Source organism: Schistocerca nitens, chromosome 6 (genome assembly GCF_023898315.1).
Source record: "Schistocerca nitens isolate TAMUIC-IGC-003100 chromosome 6, iqSchNite1.1, whole genome shotgun sequence".
Taxonomy (NCBI): Eukaryota; Metazoa; Arthropoda; class Insecta; order Orthoptera; family Acrididae; genus Schistocerca; species Schistocerca nitens.
This window is the reverse complement of record NC_064619.1, coordinates 609,567,350-609,591,473: the sequence shown is the minus strand read 5'-3', so window position 1 is coordinate 609,591,473 and position 24,124 is coordinate 609,567,350. Positions and strand designations below refer to the sequence as shown.

The 24,124-nt window shown below is 42.9% G+C and overlaps 1 protein-coding gene across 1 annotated transcript in view; it reads right to left on the bottom strand.

Annotated features, from left to right (window-relative positions):
• LOC126263045 (beta-hexosaminidase subunit beta-like) overlaps window positions 1-12,850 on the bottom strand; it is a 136,620-nt gene extending 123,770 nt beyond the window's left edge. The window contains exon 1 of the mRNA XM_049960020.1: window positions 12,583-12,850. Within this exon, the coding sequence (XP_049815977.1) occupies window positions 12,583-12,789 (207 nt within the window). The 5' untranslated portion in view covers window positions 12,790-12,850. The remainder of the gene's footprint in view (window positions 1-12,582) is intronic.
• Between the last annotated feature and the right edge of the window lie 11,274 nt (window positions 12,851-24,124).

Below are 24,124 nucleotides of genomic sequence, written 5' to 3'. Positions count from 1 at the left end.
ATGAATATCCGCTTGGTTAGTCTGTTGTTATCCATTCGGAATATGTCCAAAAAAACCGTAGTCTTCTCTTCCTCTACAAGAGTTTTTCAGTTTTCAAGTATAGCTCTCTGTTTGGTCTTAACCTGTATTCAGCATTATCGTTTCTTTTAGCTCCCAGTATGTTCCTTAAAATTCTTCTTTCGACCTTCTCTAGTTTCTCAAGATCTCCATTTCTTGTTAGTTAAGTGTTTCTGCCGCATAGAGAGCTTCAGGTCTAGCCACTGTTTGGTAGTGTCTTAATTTCGTGTTCCAGGACAAGGATTTTTTTTTTGTTATAAACGCTTTTGGTCATATGAAACACACTTTCCATTTTGCGCACTCTTGTTTCTATAGCTGTCTTTTCTTTTGCATTGTATGTAATCCACTCTCTTAGATATTTAAACGAATCTGTTTTGTGTATTGTATTGTTGTCAACTGCAATATTTTGAGGAGCATCACAGATGTTTGTCATGAACTTTGTTTTCTGAAAGGATATTTGTAGTCCTATTTTGGCTGCTTGGTTTTGCAGTTCTCTTATTTGTTTTTGGGCATTATCTAGCGAATCTGTAATCAATACCATGTCATCTGCGAAACCCCACTTCTGATATTCTGTGTGCAATTTTTTAACAATGTAGTTATCCCCATCTTGTGCAAAAATGACTTGATCATCAGCAAAATGCAAATGAATAATGCGCTCGTACCACGAGAGGAACGTTTCCACAGTCTTAAGGCAGAATTTAAGTACGTTTTAAATTATGTAGGTGCTCTTGCGCATGACTGTCTTTGGTCACTGGAAGTTCATGGTGCTTAAAAGGTATGATAGTACGCTGATTTGCTTAATTAATTAACTCAATATTTAGAAAAAGCCATTAGTTTATTATCTTAAAGCTTTAACGTTGTTATTGTTTTTAAGGGCTACAGTACTGAGTTTTTTATTACTTTTTATTTTCTGCAGATAATTGGGATTGTGAGTAAGTTTACTTGTAACTGCGGGAGATGTGAATAGACAGGTCTTTAATGACCTCGTTGTCGACGGGACGCTAAACACTAACCTCTTCCTCCTCCTCAACAAATCAATAGACAGCAAAAGATTTTCTGCCTTTTTTTATAAAGTCATGAACGCTAGCCATTCAGCAATCAGTTCTCTGGTAGTTGCAAGACGCAGGTTGTCTGAGCCGACTAGCGTAGTACGTCTCGCAGAGCTCAGCGACTTTGGACTGCGGGAGTGATCGCCACGAAAAATTCAGTTCGAAACAACGTGATCGCCACGGAAACCTACTCTGGTGGTAGGTTTTCGTATTGTACGAACAAGAACGCAGATCTGCGTTTTCAACACGTTAACACGCTATGTCGTCTTTGAGTGATATCGCTGCATGCTATTCGTTTAATCTCACCGTTTATCACATTCGTTTGTTGTACATCGTACTGCTGTTCGAACCATGCTTACGAATAGTGATGAAATTTGGCATTCCTTTTGGATCAATTCGGAACCATGTGCCCAAATAGAGATATCCAGTTGTGATTAACGTATCCGTCAGCATCTATGGTTCAAATGGCTCTGAGCACTATGAGACTTAACTGCTCAGGTCATCAGTCTCCTAGAACTTAGAACTACTTAAACCTAACTAACCTAAGAACAACACACACATCCATGCCCGAGACAGGATTCGAACCTGCGACCGTAGCGGTCGCGCGGCTCCAGACTGTAGCGCCTAGAACCACTCGGCTACTCCAGCCGGCCAGCATCTATGGTTCGAGCTCTTCCTCCCCCCCCCCCTCCTATCCCCACCTCCCTCTCTCTCTCTCTCTCTCTCTCTCTCTCTCTCTCTCTCTCTCTCTCTCTCTCTCTCTCCCCCGCGCACACACACACACACACACACACACACACACACACACACACACACACACAAAAGGTATACACTTTTACTGAATTTTTTTGTGTTGTTAAATTACTACACAAGATAGTGTGCCGGGCCTGAGACTAAGAGCAATGGCCCACATGCCGTCGCCTGTGCTCTCCTGCTCTGGGTGCTGCTTCATAATGTACAGATAAGAAATACATTTGTCTTGCACGAGGCCCATTACATGTCTATTAATTACTCCGACAGCATTCCTGGTTAAGATCTGTTGATATGTTTCCTCTATAAACTTTTCAGTGACATTCCCGTTGCGCTTGCAGAAGAACTACCATTTCCATTAAAATTCCCGAGCCAGATCGCGTTATCCGGTACTCGGGTTTTAAGTTCTTGTCCCATAAATTTACTAGGGCAAATGCCGCGACTGTTCTTTTGTTAAGCGCACGACATGGCTCGCTTGCTCCTCCAGTGTTGCTAACATCAGAAGCTGTGCTCCGACCTGACAACTTCATTGTTTGTCGGACAACTTTCCACCGTCGTATGTTAACGGAAGATCCCGCTGGGAATCACAGAAAATAATTCTAGTGCGGCATAAAATTATTAGGCGGGTTTAGGACTTCTATGCAGTCACTCTTAGGCCAGTCTAGTATGCTACTAGCAGACAGCAAAAGTAAAGCTGAAGGTTTAGATCTCGCGCTTAAAACATGATTCACGCGGAGGATTGTGCAGACAATGATCATCGCACAGACTCCCGTATGGAGGGCGTAGAAATTGGCATCCCTGTCGTTGACAAGCAACTGAAAGACTTTAAAACGAACAAGTAGCCAGGTCTGGATAGAATCCCAGTTCGTTTTGACACAGAGTACTCCTGGGCACGGGTCCCACACTATACTTGCATTTATCGCGAGTCTCCGAGCGACAGGAAAGTCCCAAGCGACTGGAAAAAAACGCGAGTGACACCTAAGGAGGGTAAAAGTACGAATCCGTAAAATTACAAACCAGTATGCTTGAAATCAGATTGTTGCAAAATTCTTAAACGCATTCTTAGTTCGAATATAATAAAGTTCCTTGTGAGAGATTAGCTTCCGCCACAAATTTAATAAAATTGAAATGTTGCTTTCCGAATAATTAATAGAATATGCCCCAAACGTTTAATTATTGTAAAAGACATTAAGAATAAATTTTCTCTTTGTAAATAAATCTGTAAAGTAACGAGAAAAGGTCATAATTTAATACAAGCTGTACAACTTTGCTTCCGCCGTTTTTTCCCCAACATTTGAGGCTTTAATGAAACAAATTGGTTACACATGTATCATTCAAACTATTTTCCATCGCTGGTCATTACTTTCTCCTATCTTTCGGGCAGTGTACGAATCCCCAGTCGAAAAAATTGTTCATCTTTTGAAGCGATCCACGAATCGATCTAATTTGTGACTTCTTCATGAGATCGGAAGTGTTGGTCAGCCAGGCCATGCGCCATTGATCTAAACAGGTGATAGAGGAAGCAATGTCCGGAGAATACGACGGGTGGGGTAGGGCTTCCCATTTGAACGTTTCGATGTAAGTTTTGACCTCTTTTGCAACGTGAGGTCGAGCGTTGTCGTGCTGAAAAATCACTTTATCGTGCCTCTAGCTGTATCGCGGCAGTTTGTCTTTTAATGCTCTGCTCAAACGCATTAATTGCGTTTCACTTGGTTTTAACACCTCATAGTACACGACGCCGAGCTGGTCCCACCAAATGCAGCGCATGATCTTGGAGCCATGAATATTCGGTTTGGCCGTCGACGTGGAAGCATGGCCGGGATATCCCAATGATTTTTTGCGTTTAGGGTTATCGTAATGAACCCATTTTCGTCCACGGTCACAATGCGATGCAGAAATTCCTTTCGTTCTTGCCTCTGAAGCAACTGTTCACAAACGCCGTTCAACGTCTCTTGGTTCCTTCTTTCTGAATCATGACCATAGCCTTGAGACATTTTGAAATGGCTTGCTGTGTCGCTCCCACTAATCGTGCCAACTCTTCTTGAGTTTGACGCGAGTCTTCACTCAGCAATGTCTCCAATCCTGCATCTTCGAAAACACTCTTTCTTCCACCACCATGCCGTTCTCGAATCGTTGAAACCACTCACGACGCGTTCTTTCACTAATAGCGTCCCTACCATACGTACTTAAGAGCATTCGATGAGACTCAGACGCCGTTTTCTTCATATTGAAACAAAACAGGAACGCCTCCTGCAAATGACGAGAATTATGCTCGTAAGGTGACATTTTCAATGAAGAACAACATTATGATGCAGACATTGCATGTTTGAATGAGGTTATGTTGACCGAGGTCCAAGCTAACTGCCTGACGTCTGCGATCTGTTTCTTTCGACCGCTACTTACTGTTGTCGCCACCTGTCGGCAAACGGCGGAAGCAAAGTTGTAGACGTTGTATAAAAATATATTTTTGTACTGTTCATATAAAGAGTGTTCCAGAGGAATGTTTATATATCGAAACTTTTGATAACAAACGCTCTTTTAAAGCAAGGCAGCCGCCGTACCTTGTTTTGGACTATATAAAAGTAGAAGCCGTGATTCTCTCTCTCTCGTTTGTTTTCGATGGGCGTTTCATAAAATATAAGTGTCGCTCTCGTATCTGTAATTTTTGGTTAAATAATTGTATTAATTTAATTATAGTAGCCCTGTTTGAATCACGAAATCTACTGACCTCTTCCTTTAACGTCACATCTCCATTCCTTGCGTTGCATTTTCAGAATCTTCTCTGGCTGCGGCTAAAGATAGTCGTCGACAAATTGGTGACCACAGCTGAACGCTACTAGTATTCACTTGGTATTTACTTTATCAAACCTTTATTTCAGCGTCCCTGAGATCTCTTTTACCGATATTTTCTGTCAGTATCCGGGCAATGTAATTACGCAAACTGTAATTTTGAGATCGGTCACTGACCTCTAAACAATGCTGTCGGTCAACGTTCTCGTCGGTCCGATGGGAATCTGATGCTGGATGGCGGAATGCAATTTCATTATTAACAATAGAAAAAAAATTCTATGCACCATTCTACCATTTCAGGAGCTTTGCCACCAGCAGAAGTGATTAAAACGTTTTTTTAAATATCAGTGCTATTATAGGATGTTCATCGATTTCGAGCAGTAGCGTTTGCTGTACTGTAGTGATTGCGTCACGAACGCATTGCGACCTAGGTTGCTTGTCCGTGACAGTGCTCGAGTTTACGATGCGCCCACACACGCCGCGTATGGGTGCCTTCCGTTTCTGGACTACATCGCTTCGGAGGGCTTGCAGTAACACGCTCCCTTATTGACTAGTTGGAAGCGGCAAGCAGAGTAAAACTTCAGGGTCAACTCTTGTTGTATACAGTTATAATTTTATCATGAAAAACTTCGACAGTTCGATGTCCTACCACACTTGACAGCACTGATCAGATATCTACACAATAGTCATCTTGCGGCTGTGAGCACACGCGCTGGCACGTCTGATTTCTTCATTGTATCGAAGGTGCCTGATAGAGTTGTATTCTATTCCTCCAACTGCACATCATTTATGCATAACATTACATTAGAAAATGTCTTGATGGTTGGACTAAAGGCACCTCTGATTTGCTGATGACATCGTGCCCTTAGCCAGCAGTGAAGATGAACTTGCTGAGCTACGAACAAACGTAAAGGACAAAAGTCTTATCATACGGATCAGACATCAATCTCAGCTAGTCGAAGCTCATAATGGAACAGCACAGGTCAACTTCTCAGGTCCATTGAAAGAACTGGAAGTTGTGTGTTCTTTCGCCTATCTTGGGTCGACAGTTTGCGACACGGGAAGTTGTGAAGAGGAGAAAAGACGGCGGATCACACTAGGATGAGTGGCGGCGAAACAGCCGACCGAGATCAGGCACAACGGAGCAATAACGAACACCACAGAGATCCGGCTTGTTGAACAATTCGTGGCTTCATTCTTTTTTGGTTGCGAAATATGGGCCCTCAAGGCCAGATACAAGCAGCGTATTGATGCATTTCAGCTTTGGTGCTGGCAAAGGATGTTGAGCATAAAACGGACCGAAAGAAGAACAAATGTATCCATTATTGTGCAACTCAAAATCTTCAGGTGCTTTTATTCTCCTGTCAACCAAAAAATTCTCCATTTCTTTGGTCATATTTTGAGAAGAGACGGGGAAAATCTACAGAAAATAATTATGGAAGGAAAGGCGAGCACGTGGATGGACCCGATAAAGATGATCTCCGGTCTAGCTCTTCATCAGCCTCTACGTTGGTTGGCCGCAACAGAGATTTGAAGCGACGACCTCGCAAACTAGAGTTTAATGCTTTCGCCGTGTCGCTCCGTTTGTTATGAACGACTAAGTACACTGTCCCAACGCTGACATTAGACAAAATGAGCAACACCCGCGATTCTTGTACAAATCTACCGCCCGGTAATAAGGTTACTTATGCGATATTGTCGGATATATGTAGAGATTTCAACCCGGCTCATTTGTTGGATGATTATCGATGATACGGCTCTGCCCAGTCTGCTCTGCTGAATTCATCACCGGAACTTCAGCGACTAATACATATTTCACCCCACTGTTCCAGTATCCTCGAGTGGTTGTAGACCAGTCGCACCTTTCGACATTTAGAAAACACGTTTCACCGAGCGTAACTCTTCTGGCGTACAGTTTTCGGGTGGAGATGGCTTTTTGAAACGAGCAGATTTCATGTTTACTGTCACTTCTTTTGACCAGAGGGCTTGAATTTGTCCTGTGAACGCTACATCAAAAATATTTAGTATTTTTTAAAATATGGTTTGTCTAATTCAATACTGGGCACACCTAATATGTGTGTATTGTCTGAACTGTAATTTTGGAAATTTGTGGTAAAGTCTTATGGGACCAAACAGCTGAGGTCATCGGTCCCTAAGCTTGTACACTATTTAATCTAACTTACGCTAAGTACGACACACACACCCATGCCCGAGGGAGGACTCGTCACGGTCCGCGGGGCTTCCCTCGTCGGACGTTCAAGACGCCCTAGACAGCTCGGCTAATCGCGCTCTGAACTGTACGACTAACCCACTTAAACGAAGTAAAAAGCTGAGAAAACTGTTCAAGCAAAAAGACTGGCGCTTCATTACAGGATACAGCCAACCTAATTTAAGATTTCCATGGATTTCCCCAAATTATCCCACGCGAACACGTGATTCCTACAGTTGGCTGTAGCATGAGCCAATATGTAGTCTGCATGTTTATTGCTGTTATTCCTGCTTCAACCCTACTTCAGCACGCGCTGCATAATAGAATTCTTCTTTGTGTACACATTATTTCCATTCTTTCAGGGCGGGTTCTTTTTCCATCTTCAGACCAAGTGGTTCCCATGTTCCAGGGTTTTCCTGCGAGGCCAACAGTGCAGTTGTGAATCTTCTGTCTAAAATATTTTCTAGCTTGTATCTACTCTTGTGTTTTCCTACTCCTGTAAGGTCCATTTTCTTTGTTCAATGTCAACTTTACTGCCAGTTTCGTGGACATCCTATACTTCTTCATTTCAAACCGAAGCACACACAAATTGAGCCCATACCATAGAAACATTTTATAAATTAGCGAAGAACATTTAGAATAAAAGAATCATTCATTAAAAACACTACAACACTGTCATATAACCTGAGTGTCTTTATGCAGCGGAATGTCCAGTCCTCCCCTTGTGGGAGAGTTTAGGGAAAAAAAGAGAAAAAATGGAAGTGAGGATACTACGGAAAATCCTTGGGCCAAGAAAATTTGGAAGTACGTGAACGAGAAGAAGTAATGAAGAAATCTACACCCAGAATGAAAAAGTGATGTTCTCAGGAAAAGGAGGATCTTGTATCATCACATGTTTGGAATAAACTTAAAGAAAACTAAAAATCTCACAATTTCGAAAAAATCCAAAAACACGAATTACTTGGTTCAGGGATGTGAAAAAGGACTTAACGTTACAAATTATGTACGCACCAACTTTTCAGAAGGAAATATATGAAGGTAGTATCTATTCCCTAAAGAACAGATACCATTGATGACCGTGCAGTTTCTCTAGAATGAAATAACTAACGACACCCTAACTGCAAACAGGCGTTGATATACATCATTGGGCACATGTTGAAAATGTGCCCCCATACCGCGACTCGAATCCGGAATCTCCTGCTTACATGGCAGATTCTCTACTTTTTTTTTTCGTTGCATCTGCTCGGGGCGGACGTCGTAAGACATCCGTTTAAGTTCGTTGTGATCGATTAACTCAGTTTTTTTATTATAGAGGGCTGCTAACCCTCTGACCGAACACGCTGAGCTACCGTGCCGGCATCTATCCATCTGAGCCACTGAGGGCAGAGACGGTAGTGCGCCTGCAGGGACTTATCCCTTGCACGCCCCCCGTGGGACCCACATACTCAACATATCCGCACCACTAGATTTGTAGTGCGCCTTTTAGATATTTGCCTATAACACTCATTACTCGTGGCAGATTAATCTACCAAGTCCTGTACGAGTTGGGGCATAGCGTGTGCGTTCGCACAAGAAGGTCAATGGCTGGGTACCCATATTTTAACTATATACTAAGGTAGTATCTGTTCCCGAAAGAACAGATAACATTGATCACCTGTGCAGCTTTCCTAGAATGAAATGATAATTAAATCGACACCCTAGCTGCAAACAGGCGTTGATATACATCGCCGGCCGCTGTGACCGAGTGGTTCTAGGCGCTTCAGTCCGAAACCGCGCTGCTGCTACGATCGCAGGTTCGAATCCTGCCTCGGACATGGATGTGTTTGATGTCGTTAGGTTAGTTAGGTTTAAGTAGTTCTAAATCTAGGGGACTGATAACATAAGATGTTAAGTCCCATAGTGCTTAGAGCCATTTGAACGATTTGATATACATCACTGGGGACATGCACAAAATGTGCGCCCCGACCGAGACTCACGGAGAGCATGCAAGGGATTAGTCCCTGCAGGTGCACTATCATCTGTGCCCTCGGTTGCTCAGATGGACAGCCGGCACGGTAGCTCAGCGTGTTCGGTCCGACAGCCAGCTGACCTTTGTAATAATAATTAAAAACAAAAAAAAAAAAAAGAACTGAGTGGAAGGATCAACAAACTAACTTGAACGGATGTCATGTGACGTCCGCGCAACGACCAAACACGAAGATCAACAACGAAAAAAAAAGAAAAAGAAAGATGGATAGGGCGTCTGCCATGTTAGCAGGAGATCCCGTGTTCGATTCCCGGTCAGGGCACACATTTTCAACATTTCCCCAATGATGTATATCAACGCCTGTTTTCAGCTAGGGTGTCTAATTACCTTTTCAAAAGAAGATTATCGAACTCTTGAGTTTTCAGGGACAGGCCAGAACGCGCATCGCTGTACGGGCAAATGAAAGAAGAACAGACTGAAAGAACTGAGAAATACTGGAATGACTGAGAATCAGGAAAGGTCCACAGGTGGCCGAAATGGAAGAAAGAAGGAAAAATTGTATTATTCTTGATTTCTTTACTTGTCTTTTCTTTGTCATTGTATTTTTGTTTTCATTATTATTACTGTCGGGCTGTGGTGCTACAGAAGAGTGCTGAAGATTAGATGGGTAGATCACATAACTAATGAAGTATTTAACAGGATTGGGGAGAAGAGAAGTTTGTGGCACAACTTGAGCAGAAGAAGGGATCGGTTGGTAGGACATGTTCTGAGGCATCAAGGGATCACCAATTTAGTATTGGAGGGCAGCGTGGAGGGTAAAAATCGTAGAGGGAGACCAAGAGAAGAATACATTAAGCAGATTCAGAAGGATGTAGGTTGCAGTAGGTACTGGGAGATGAAGAAGCTTGCACAGGATAGAGTAGCATGGAGAGCTGCATCAAACCAGTCTCAGCACTGAAGACTACAACAACAACAATTTTAGTTTACAGTTTTGCTACGCTGATTCCAAATTTTAAAAATTTCTGGATACGTTATGATACGTATGGTATCATTATTATATATTATGTGCATCAGACTGTAACTGCATAAAAAAGAAAAAAAAAGGAAGTGCAGAGTTAAACATCCTATCGACAAGGTCATTACAGATGGAGCACAAACTTGCTTTGGAGAGGGAAACCGACCGCATCCCCCTCAAAGAAAACATCCCGGCGTTCGCTTTCAGCGTTTAGGGAAAAAAACACAGGATAGCGTAAATCATGATAGGCAAGCGGTGAGTCGAACCGTCACCTCCTACAAGCGAGTCCAGTGTGTTAACCACTGCGCCAACTCGCTCGAGAGAACATAATTAAATTAAGAAAAGGCTGGCCACCCAGAACTAGATTATCCATGGTTTCACAAACCACTTAGGGAAAATGTCGGGATGGATCCCTCAAAATGGACGCGTCGCTAATAACTTCGTCGTCGACGGGACGTTAACCACGATGTCCCCTTTTATCGGCCCACAGCTTCTAAGAAAGCAAGGGCGGAAACGTACAGCACCTCGTCAACGTTAAACCAGCAATCGGGTATATGATGCCTTCACTTTTTAACTATTTATTGGCACTCATTATGCAGTCAGAAAGCGCCTATTGTAACTAACATTACCCATCTTTCGTAGAACACGTAAGATGCTCATGGAGGTTCGCAGGCGACACGTTATCATGAAGTGCCATTGCCTTCAATCTTACGCTATTAACATAAGAGTGTGGGTCCTTTAGCAATGCAATTTCATGTAGTAAAGCATACAAAAGCGTTAATAAGCTTCTGAGAATATCATTTTACAGTTTTCCAACTAACAACGCTTCTTAAACAGTTGAAAAGCTAGAATACACTGAAGATTGTATCTTGGTTGTCTCGACAGAAAGAAGTGCCCTTGCATCAGGGCGCGTCTTCCCCAATTTACTACGCTCTCGTGGCTTTTGAATTACAAGGTCATTTTATAATCCGTATTTGGGGTCCTGTTTTTCGCGGCCATTAACTCACAAAGCAAAGCAACTGATTACTAATACTAAAAGGCAGGGACCCTGCGGTGAAACAAAATCATCAAAGATAAAGAGATAACATTAGCGCACTCCACCTTTGGTCGCAAATTGGGATATCGCAATGGCAGCTTTAACTGAACCGTGATAAGTGTCAATGGTCTTTCACGTAATTTAAAGTTCCCCGCCCCTCCACCTTCAATTTAGATAATGTATATCATTGCTGCGGATTCCAAAAGAACAGACATCACATTCATATAATGGCCTTTTACTTGGACGTAGTGTGCGCCATCTTCGTGAGGCCATACACATTTTCCGAATTTTTCCTCGCCACCTACGGCAAACGCCATAACCGCTCCTCTGAAGAGGGAATATAAGTTTCCCATGAATCAACTATTTACGTACAAACACAGCATAAGATACTGTGTATATTTTTTGTCGTAGTCTTCTTCAGTACAAAACTGATTTGATGCAGTCTCCACACACCTCCATTCTGTGCAAGTACTTTAATCCTTGCATAACTATTGCAAACCTACAGCTACATGCAACTGAACATGCTTACTGTAGTGAAGAAAGAGAGAGAGATTTCCCTCCACCAAACTGACTATTCTATCTGTCCAACTTGTTCATGATTTCTTGCATCTTTTGCCTTAAAAGTCTTCCTAATGTATTTTATTTTCCGAGGTTCTTTCTGTTATTTCCGATTCTTTGATGTTTCTTTCTAGTTCTTTTCTTCTTTCTGTAACACATGCTATTGCTTACCTTTTTCCAAAAATACAGGAATATTTGTTTTATTAAACTAACTCACTCATTCGATAGAGGCGTGGAAACATGATTAGCCTTCATCTTGCCATTACTTCCGATATTTTCTGTGTATTTGCGTAGATATCATTACCTTTTATTTTCCATTTATCAAAAAAATGGCTCTGAGCACTATGGGACTCAACTGCTGAGGTCATTAGTCCCCTAGAACTTAGAACCAGTTAAACCTAACTAACCTAAGGACATCACAAACATCCATGCCCGAGGCAGGAACCGAACCTGCGATCGTAGCGGTTCCATTTATTGTTAGTTTGTATGGCACGCATTTTCATAATAATATTTCAGGTATCTGGGTTCTGCTTACCTTATAGTTTATCATTAAGCATTGACAAGCATTACTATCAACAACAACAACCCGTATCTCTCAACAGATCAGCTGCCATAACTGTTTACCAACGTCGCCGCACAGTAAACAACCATATCTCCATATCTGAACTCACAACATAATGTAGAAGGCCAAGAAATAATGGTATAACTAAATACCAGAAAGGATGTAGGTGGGAAAGAGTTTGCGCAACATCTTTAAAGGCGAAAATCGGAAGAACAACAAGGAGAATACAAAGTACACATAACCAGTAATACAGCGACAATATACAACAAGCGCAGTGTAGTATATAAACGAAATTGTTAATTTTGCACACGCTCGGTACAGAATCCAAACTGCTATCCATTTTTAACGATGTACGTATGGAAGACTCAAATACATATTACATCAATTGAAGTTGCGTAAAAGTTTGAAACGCGCATTGGCACAAATAAAAACACACCTGGCTGGTTGCTTAGGTCGTAAAATAATAATATAAAATAAAGGAAAAGTCTGAGTATCAAAGATCTGTTTTCAGTTGTGAATATAACTGTACAGGTTTGCTGTTGGTTGTGAAGGAATTGAAAGCCATTAATTTCTGTTGGCGCACGCATTACCTGGAATGTGAAGTTGTCTGGAACAATCAGCACCGACCCTCCAAACCGCTGTTCATTCTGCGGTTTGGGCCACACAGCTCCTTGTGTCGCCTTGACGGTAGGACCGGGTTCCGTAATGTATCTCGGAAGAGGCTCTGCTGCCGTTACGCTCAGCAGAAGCCCAACACAAACACACGCACAGAGAACGACTTCTACCTTCTTCCCCATGACAGGCGGAACTGACTAGCGAGTGCACGAGCAGACGAATTTCTTCGCTACATGCCAGTGTCATTAGCTGCGTTCGCAGTGACGTCACGTGATGTGCGCGATTGCAGCGCCACTGCGGCCTGCTGAGGAACTCTGTGTTGTGGAAACGGGCGGAGTGTATTGACGCTGCTCGCTTGAAGCAATCGGTCGTCGAGGAGCAAAACAGTTCCTCCTGCAGAGCCGGCACGGGCTGGCGGGCTTTTGCTTCGCAGTCCTCACGAGCAGGAAACTGGAAATGTTTAATTTCGTCGGCTGCGTATTATGCTTTCACGGCTGCTTTTTCATCTTACACATTTCTTGTATGCGAGCGGCGCGAATATGTTATTATGGGGGGAAGTAAAAGCGACTCACTGGTTTTTGTGGTACATCACTGTAACATAATGTTCGTGAAGTCAGTCTCTGTGTTATTCTTAGCTGATGTTATTCCCCCTTCTCTCTTCCCTTACTCAGCTTGCTGTGGTTTGCTGATTCTACCTGTTCGCCTACGAACAGTGTCGGGTTTTCTGTTGATGGCAGGAACGGGCGAATTTACCATACTGGAATCCTGCGTGCAATGTCTTAATTTGTATGTAAGCGTGACATGTGTGGGAATTGTGCACTTGACGCTGAATTGCAGCTCCAGTTTTCTTAGCGTTATTCCAGAACTTCGCGCGTATATTGGTTGACGCATTTCGCTGTCTTCTCATTACATGAGAGGAGGCTATTTGAAATCAGGGCACTCATTACCGTCGAGCAATATAACATGGAGAAGGACTAACATTTACACTCCAGTTCTTAGCGACTGAACATATTCACTTTGCTGATTGTTTCAGTTGCTGATACATGTCAGATATTTTCTGTCTGTAGTGACATTACGTGAAGCATTTGAAGTGTTTTATTTAAGTACTTATCAAGAAAGTAACCAATAAAATGATATTAATCGAAGGTGAAATATACAGGGTACATCATAACTAATGGCGTAAACGCATACAGTCTCAAGTACACGACAATAGAATCAAAAAAGTCTCAGTAAACATAGATCGGCAAACAAACAGTTGCGACATAATTGCGATTTTGTGGTTACCAACCACCACTGACTTGATTTTGTGTAAATGTCATCGTAGTCAGGAAAAGGTAACAATACTGTACAACATTACGATATTTTGGTACAAGAGGATGTGTTTTTAATGAATGCGACAACATTTACATGACTGTACTCGAAGTTAAAGATGTTGTTCAAAGTGTCGTCCTTGAACCCGGCTGTAGGCCTGTACCTGTCGTCGCAGTGAGTTTGGAATCCTTTCAAATATGCCTCGATAATTTCTAAATTCTTGACAAACGCTACCACGTCTCTGCTACAATTGTTCAACCGTATTAGTCGGATTGGTGTACGCTACACCTTAAACCCTTGAAGTAACAAAAGTTTTTTTTCGAGAATATCAATAAAATGCATGTCAGTATCTAATCTTCGGGAATAGCAATGATTACACCTTCCCGACTAGTTATGAGTTTCTAAGTCTAACATGAGTTATGGATCGGTAAATATTAAGATCAGTTTATCAGGAGTTAGAAAAATTATACATCGTCGTTAGGCAATGAAAACCTCGTAACTCAAATTGGTCAAATTTTACAGGAGAAACAAAAAAAAATGGCTCTGAGCACTATGGGACTTAACATCTATGGTCATCAGTCCCCTAGAACTTAGAACTACTTAAACCTAACTAACCTAAGGACATCACACACATCCACGCCCGAGGCAGGATTCGAACCTGCGACCGTAGCAGAGAAACAAAAAACTAATTATAGAAATCACATGGGGACCTGATTAGTCGAATGTAGTGGTTTCTGCCACACAATATGGATCCAGTCATTGGTGCATAAGACATTATTATACACTTCAAATTGTCTGCCGGTTTTTGGAGTTACGAGGTTTTCACAGTTATTTTTGTGGTAGTGATGGAGATAAGGGGCACGTAACGAGTGCACGGTTAAGAATTGAAATGAATGAATGTTTAATTTGTTTTAAAAAATACTTAAACTTTGCACTATTTGTGTATTATGAAACATCTGTAAGGATACATTGTTACAGGTATAAAGTGAAATGAATAACTTCACATTGATCAAAATATTGGAATCTGGATGTTAATAAATTACTGTGTTTAAAAAACATAGAAACAATGTCGTTAGCTTTAATTAAACTTTATTACTGTAAACATTTGTGCAGTTTATCAACATTTATTATTGTTACTATTACTGCTACTATCACAGTCATAGGTGGCTGGAAACAAGTTTATTTTCGGCTGCATTTTTTTAGGCACGGACATGTTCTCTCATTACAAATGTGAGGCAGTGTGCCATAAAATGAATGCACATCCTTAGGAAGGACCAGCTTTAGTTGTTGCAAATGCGTAAACTTTTCTGCACTGATCTTTAGTGGTGAACTGCAGAGAGGGGCACTGTAAATGAGCTGGGTATATTTGACATCCTTCTTGGAAGTGGTTCCCATGTATCGCTGAATTTCAATTTATATTCCATTTTTCTGGAGGGATCATACTTGAGACACCGGATGTCAGTCACTGTTGGATCCCCAATTTTGGATCCTGGCCGAATAGACGAATACAACGAGAGTTTATCATAGGACTTGAAAAATGTGTGGTCCAAATAATTGACAACATAAGGTCTAGGGCTTTGGCTTGCGGTAGCACATACTCCTACATAGCCAGCAGGAGTATAAATGTGTCTGTTTTTTAACTTCCTTTCTATGGTGCAGTGCATAGAATCACACTCCATTTGAGTATGACCTTTCTCCAGAAAGTTTTGCACTATTGTAATGCCTTTCGGATTGGCGAGATGAGCCAGTGCATTACTCATGACTGAGTTTTGATTCTGGTACGTGCATCCGTCGCTATAGAAAATAGCTTCTGAATCATTTTGGACGTACGTTTCTATAAAATGCACGAGTATACTGGCAAATTCCGAAGCTGTTAGTCCACCTTCACTCTCGTGCCAAAGGTAACAATAACCATCGCTACTTTTTAAATCACAGATCGTAAAGTTGTGGACCTTCAGTTTGCTTTTATAATACAGTGCTGATGCTTTTAGTCTGGGAGAAAGCAGAAGTGCTTGAAGGTCAATTGTAAACACTCTAGCTGGTCCTAATTTGTCACTATTTTTCGCTTCCCTTGCCTTGCCTCAGTTTTTCGGGCCATATGCAAAGAGTAATCATTGTCTGAGAGATTGCCTGTCTGGTGAGAACAAGATCGCACTGGTCCTTTTTAGGCGAAAAGAAGTTAAGATTATTTCCATAGAGTACCTCGCAGATCTGTTTGTAAAGAGCTGGGATTTGTCTTCTTTTCTTGCAAAATTCTATATATTCCCTATGTAGTTCTGATTTACTCTGCCAGTTAGGTTCCAAGTAGAGTTTTTTGGAAGTAATGCGATTCCAGTTTCGCCAAAAAAAATCTGATGCTGATTGTCGTCCACCTGAAACTTTCGTTGGTCTTTCCTACATTTGAGGCCCTTCTGCAAGTGTTCTTCCTGATGCACTAGATGCCCATGTTCTGACACTCCATTCGCCTACACACAAAGTACTCAGAAACGTAGTCTTGCAGATAGTTTTTCTCTGTCCTATTACAAAATTGTAATATAGTGAGTTAGGACGGTGAGATTTATTAGATTCCGAATTATTTCTGCGTCTTTTAACTGGACCGTAGTAGACATGGCTTCTAACAAAAATTTGTCTTTCACCCCAAGACATATCCTGCCAGAAATGATTAAATATTAGCTGTCTCTGTTCTTTATCCTTGCAATTCCTGTTCCAATTTAAGGAAGAATGTTTACAAGTACATCGTGGTTTCATTTCCCTCCTACTTCTGCTCATTGTTAGTGCTTTTTGCCATACTCATCTTTTTGCATTCCTAAATAATCCTGTCCCCTCATACGTTTTTCTTTCTGCAAACTTTGAAGTGATTGATTGCTTTTCCTTTTACAGCACTGCTTAGTACTTTTTACTCCCGCATCAACTTCGTCATCATCGTCTTCCGTGCTGTTGTTACTGCTATGTTCATTTTTGTTTTTATCTGGATTATACACATCACCGAGCGAGGTGGCGCAGTGGTTAGACACTGGACTCGCATTCGGAAGGACGACGGTTCAATCCCGCGTCCGGCCATCCTGATTTAGGTTTTCCGTGATTTCCCTAAATCACTCCAGGCAAATGCCGGGATGGTTCCTCTGAAAGGGCACGGCCGACTTCCTTCCCCATCCTTCCCTAATCCGATGAGACCGATGACCACGCTGTCTGGTCTCCTTCCCCAAAACAACCAACCAACCAACCATCATACACATCACTACTGCCACTGGAGATATCATCCTCGCTGCTGTGTTCGAAAAGACTTTCAAACTCAGAAGTGGAATTCGCCTCTGTATTGGCTTCTTTTTCCGCATAATGATGTCATCAATAATATTTAAATAATTTAATCACCTCAACTTTCAAACAAGGATCTTACTAGAAGTTACAACAATACGAACTACGGTTTACCTTCATTTTGTAGGTCTACTCTTTCTTTTGGTGCAGGACAAGGAGGAACCCGACTAGAATCTTCTTCCGATGATTTTATACGATATGATCAATTGTCAGCTTGTTTCACAAGGTGAAGAGTGAATTTACTCTTTTTACTCATAGCTGAAACAAAGTAGTTACTGTAGAATGTATAGGATTCTGTTAAGTTCTAAAATTAGAACCTCGTATGTACTGAGTGCAGTCTGCTTTCTTTACGCACGATGAAAACCTCGTAAGTCAACATTGTACTTAACAAGGTCATTATTAATTCTGTATATTAAAATACAATACATAAATACCTAGAAATACTAACACGTACCTGTAGCAATAAAGCAGTGTTGAGTCTGTCAGTCAAAAAGGTTACTATCACATCAAAAAACGTTTTAATCTTGGTGCACGTGTTCGCCCCCCCCCCCCCCCCCCCACATTAACAATGGCTATTACTGGAGATGCGAGGTTTACAGCACAAACTACATATCACTGGAGATGTGAGTTTTTCATTATTGCCGCTAGATGGCGACACCGTTCAACTCGAAGAAGGAAGGTTTCAACAGGCTATGTTGCATAATTGTCTACATTTGGTAATGGAGTTACGTGGATTTCATTGTCAGGTGGAGTTACGAGGTTTTCATTGCCTAGCGACGACATGGTAATTACAATGGTACTTAAAAGGGTGCCCCTAAACACAGAAATCCATGGGATTTAGATCAGATCATCTTGAAGGCCACGGTACAGGTCCTTCTCGCCCTATCAGTCTTCGGCCATATCGGCGCGTTAGACAATTCCATCCATTTTGTTTTCGTAATATGTACAGCCCAATAAAACTGTCACCTAGTACCCCTAACCACACACTCAGTGAGAAACGTCACTGATGCGGAGACTCATGCGTGGCATGTGAATTGTGGCCTACATGATTCCAAACGTGAGAATTGTAATAATTAAAGACACAAACATGAGTGAACCCTGCTTCATGCGTAAATTAACTGTTATTCTCAAACGTAGGGTTGTTGTTGCATTCACCGACAGGACATTAGTCTAGGACCAAAGTCCTCCTTACTGAGGCACTGAACTGGTTGAGGGGGTCGGGGATATAGGGTACATTGCATTGCGATGCATTATTCTCCAAACACTATTGTGGCACAGTGTAGAAATTTTTGTAACATTCCATGAATTTGTCGAGATTCCTAGAGAGTGTTCGACTGTTTCCAGCACCACATCTTCAAGCACATGCAAAGCTCCCAGATTCTCGGAGGTGTTGATGCACCCTTGTAAACATTCGACTCTCGGGGTGCCTTCGGGCAGGGTATGCTTCTCTGCACAAGCGTCAGCCTCCCGTGCATTGTCGTTAACGCTACCGTACATGGAATGCATATCCGCATGCCCCCTGTTACTGCTGTGTCCCATGTTACCACTAACACTCGTACAACACAACAAACGCACCGGAAACAATTGGCGTGAGTACTGACTAATGTACTGTTGTATTCACTCTGTTTACTGTTTCATGTCTCCTAAAGATCATATCACGGAACGACATGCAGTGTTTACTGAGAATCACGTTAGTTGTGGCTGGTAGCCACGAAGTTGCAATTATTTCGCGAATGCTTTGTTTGCGGACCTATGTTTTCGTTTGCGGACCTATGTTTACTGAGACATTTTTGCTTCTAGTATTGTTTACGCCCGGGTTCCCGGGTTCGATTCCCGGCGGGGTCAGGGATTTTCCCTGCCTCGTGATGGCTGGGTGTTGTGTGCTGTCCTTAGGTTAGTTAGGTTTAAGTAGTTCTAAGTTCTAGGGGACTGATGACCATAGATGTTAAGTCCCATAGTGCTCAGAGCCAGAGCCATTGTTTACTTTCAACTGTATGCGTTCGCGCCATTAATTGTGGTACACCCTGTAAATACAACTTGTCACGCAGGCTACTTGATAAACATCTGCTGTATACTTTGTTATATGACAGATAGCGTTATCTTGGGTAAACAGTTTTTATTTATCATCCAACACAACAGTGACACATCAGCCATGTAACTACACCTAACATCAGCGTAAGCACCGAAAATGATATTTCCTATATTTTCAATTTTGACCATCATAATAGCGCTTGTTTACTTTCAAGGAAAATAAATTGTCCGTTTTCTTTTTACTAAGAGAAATATAAAGCTTGTGCTTATTCATTCTGTTTCCCACTGATGGAAGCACACAATGAATTTATCGTCTTGCGCATGTTCCCGATTGGACCTTTGAGTGCTTCGTCAGTTTTCTACCAATCGTATTTCTTTTCCTTTGGCATTCATTCCTGAATCCCAGCAGCTCCTATAATATCCACCAACACTGACCATGCCGTCACTTACGAATCTTACTCAACAATAGAAGTAGACACGATAGCAGACAAAAGATTTGTGTACTGCTAGAGCTGAAGCGGAGGAGTTAATTTTTTTCGATGGTTCGATAAAAGACAAACAGCGTAGAACGAGTATATTCGAACGAATCCGCACCGGACAAGGCCGAATGCAGTTCGCTTGCTCTCGCTTAGTGTTCACACCAGAGAGAATTTTTCACTGATGGCCATTCGTTCGTGTTAATCCCGGTGTAAAATGGGCTTAAAAAGAACTGGGTCGCTTTTATTCTTGATCCTTGCCTATTCAGAAAAAAAAGGAGGAAGGGAGCTTGGCTTTTATGTCCGGCCGACGACCTCATGGGGGACTGAGCACCAGTTCGGATTAGGGAAAGATAGGGAAACTGTGCGACTGCTTATTTTTCAAAGGAATCATCCCAGCATTTGACTTAAGCTACTTAGAGAAGCAACGGGTAGCTGAACCTGATCGGTCACAAGAGCCGTCTGAACCGCAGACATCCCGATAGCGTATCCACTGTCAGTACCACAGCCCCCGCCCCCAAATCAAAAACTCCTCTCGGCTTTGTACATTCCGAGGCCGTATCAAATGAGTGACGGGACGCTAAACCCTAAACTAACTTTTTAACGATTTAACCCATTTAAAAGTAGAGACAGAAGCGTTTGAAATGTGGCGGTGTAGAAGAAAGCTGAAGGTCATATGGGTAGATGGAGCAGTTAATGAAGATGTGCCGGTGTTAAACCGAACTGGGGAAAAAAGAAATTTATAGCACAATCATACTATAAGCAGTATTCGGTTGCTAGAACACAATCTGAGGCATCAGGCAATATCGTAGTCAATTTGGTAACGGAGTGAAGTGTTGGGGGTAAAAATTGTAGAGGGAGACCCAGGCTTGAACACAATAAGCAGGTTCAAATCAATGTAGGTTGCACTAGTTACTCGGAGATGAAGAGGCTTCCACAGGGTAGAGTAGCGTGGAGAGCTGCATCAAAGCAGTCTTCGGACTGAAGGCTACAACAACAACATTGACAGCAACAACAGCGACGACGATATTCTATTCTAAACCTCTCAGTATCGTCTGATTTTATTCTACTGCATTATATTACTCTCGTTTTTCCTTTGTATTATTCATCCTCCAACCTGTTTGAAGCACACTATCCACTTCATTCAGATAATCTCCTAAGCCGTTTGCAGTCTCTGACAGAATTACACTGCTGGCCACCGTAAATGCAACACCCTGAAGGGAGCATCTGAATCAAGTGAAATTTACACCATGGGTTTGCAGCAATGAGATATGCAACTGATTAGAATTTCAGCGCAGACGCACATCACGCGCGCCTGTGGCGCCACCTCATAGCGCCATTTAAGGCTTGGCGATTTCGACGAGTGTACGTTCGGCACGTGTGTTTACCTTGTGGTTGTTTCACAAGACGATCACTTATGCCTCGTAGACATCAGCGAACATCGTTTGATCAAGTATCCGAGTTCGACAGAGGAAGGATAGTGGCTTACCGAGATTGTGGATTATCATACAGAGAAATCGCTAGTCGTGTTGGACGAAACCAAACAACTGTAATGCGGATATGTGACCGTTGGATGCAGGAGGGTACGACGGACCGACGTGGTCGATCGCATTCACCTCGGTGCACCACTGCACGTGCTGATAGGCAAATTATGCGCATGGCAGTGACGGATCACTCAGTGACATCCCGAACCATAGCACAGCACATGGCGTCTGTAACGCATCATCCAGTGTCTGCGCGTACCATTCGACGCCGTTTACAGCAGAGTGGTCTGTCCGCAAGATGTCCATTGCTTCGTCTACCATTGACGCAGAACCAGAGACGTCTCCGTCGTCAATGGTGTGATGACAGACGGATGTGGATGGCAGAATGGAATGACGTTGTCTTTACTGACGAGGCACGCTTCTGTCTGCAGCACCACGATGGTCGGATTCGAGTGTGGAGACACCGTGGAGAGAGGATGCTGGACAGCTGCATTATGCACCGCCACACTGGTCTTGCACCGGGTATTATGGTATGGGGCAGTATTGGATATTACTCTCGCACGCCTCTAGTACGCATTGCCGGTACTTTAAATAGCCGGCGCTACATATCCGAGGTGCTGGAGCCAGTTGTCCTTCCTTACCTTCAGGGCTCGGCCACAGCCATATTTCAACAGGATAATGCGCGACCACACGTGGCACGCATTGTCCAAAGGTTCTTCGTCAATAACCAGATTGAATTGCTTCCGTGGCCGGCTCGCTCTCCGGATCTTTCGCTGATAGAAAACATGTGGTCCATGGTTGCTCAACGAGTGACCCAGATTACATCCCCAGCTGCCACACCAGATGATCTTGGGCAACGTATGGAAGTTGCTTGGGCTGCTGTACCCCAGGAACACATCCAACGTCTCTTTGACTCAATGCCGAGACGTGTGGCAACGGTGATCTCCAACAATGGCGGCTACTCTGGCTACTGATTCTGGCAGGAACCACATGTCACAGACGTCTGTAAACGTAATCAGTTGATACTTGGTCAACATGTTATCTACAAAAAAAAATTTGTTGTGCTACCTCTTGTCTTTCTTGGTGTTGCATTTACGGTGGCCAGCAGTGTACAATGCCACCAACAAAACCACAGAGTCTTTAATTCTTCTCCCTGAATTTTAATCTCTTTTCCAAATTTCTCCCTGACTTCCCTTATTGCTTGTTCAATCTAAAGTATGAATAATACCGGTGATAAGCTAGAAATCTGTATCATTATTTTCTCAAATACTGCATCCGATTCATTAAGCCGTTAAAAATACTACTCTCGCCCGTATTACATTTCCGTAGCTCGCACGTGATTGAGATTCACTGAAGCGCCAAATAAACTGCTATAGGCATGCTCATACAGAGATATGTACTCTGGCAGAATACGGCGCTGCGGTTGACAACGCCTGTATCAAACAAGTATCTGGCGAAGTTGTTAGATGGGTCACTGCTACTACAATGGCAGGTTATCAAGATTTAAGTGAGTTTGAATGTGGTGTTATAGTTGGTGCGCGAGAGATGGGACACAACATCTCCGAGGTAGCGACAAAGTGGGGATTTTCCTGTACGACTATTTCACGAGCGTACCCTGAATATCAGGAATCCGGTAAAACATCAAATCTCCGACATCGCTGCGGCCGGAAAAAGATTCTGCAAGAATGGGACCAACGACGACTGAAGAGAGTCGTTCAACTCTTCCGCAAACTGCTGCACATCTCAATGCTGGGCCATCAACAAGTGTCAGCGTGCGAACCATTGAATGAAACATGACCGATATGGGCCACTCGTATACCCTCAATGACTCCACGACACAAAGCTTTACGCCTCGCCTGGGCCCGTCAGCACCGACATTGGACTGTTGATGACTGGAAACATGTTGCCTGGTCGGACGAGTCCTTTTTCAAATTGTATCGAGCGGGTGGACGTGTACGGGCATGAAGACAACCTCATGCATCCATGGACCCTGCATGTCAGCAGGAGACTGTTCAACCTGGTGGGGGCTCTGTAATGGTGTGGGGTGTGTGCAGTTGGAGTGATACGCGATCAAAAATGGTTCAAATGGCTCTGAGCACTATGGGACTTAACATCTGAGGTCATCAGTCCCCTAGAACTTAGAACTAGTTAAACCTAACTAACCTAAGGACATCACACACATCCATGCCTGAGGCAGGATTCGAACCTGCGACCGTAGCAGTCGCGCGGGATACGCGATCCCTGATACGTCTAGATACGACTCTGATGGGTGACATACATGTCACCCATCCTGTCTGATCACCTACATCCATTCATGTCCATTGTGCATTCCGACGGACGAGGACAATTGCAGCAGGACGATGCGACATCCCACACGTTCGGAATTGCTACAGAGTGAGTCCAGGAACACTCTTCTGGCTTTAAACACTTCCGCTGGGCACCAAACTCCCCAGACATGAACACTGTTTAGCATATCTGCCTTGCAACGTTCTGTTCAGAAGAGATCTCCATTCCCTCGCACTCTAATGGATTTATAGACCTCCCTGCAGGATTCATGGTGTCAATTCACTCCAGCACTACTTCAGACATTATCCGAGTCAAAGCCACATCATGTTGCGGCGCTCCTGCGTGCTCCCGTTGGCCCTACACGATATTAGGCTTGTGTATCAGTTTCTTTGGCTCTTCAGTGTAATATTTCGTGCGTTTCACGCTTCTATACTCTTTCTTTTTCTTTCAGAGGTGGCACAACCTGTGACTGAAGTTCATGCAACGGCCAGTCCATCTGCATTGGGTAGCCGACTGAATAACCCGTCATCTTTCGTCAATGTGAGCTTTTGGGAGCATGATGCCAATTGTTGGGCGGCAAATATGTAAGTAGTTCATCTTTTATCTTCAGCAGT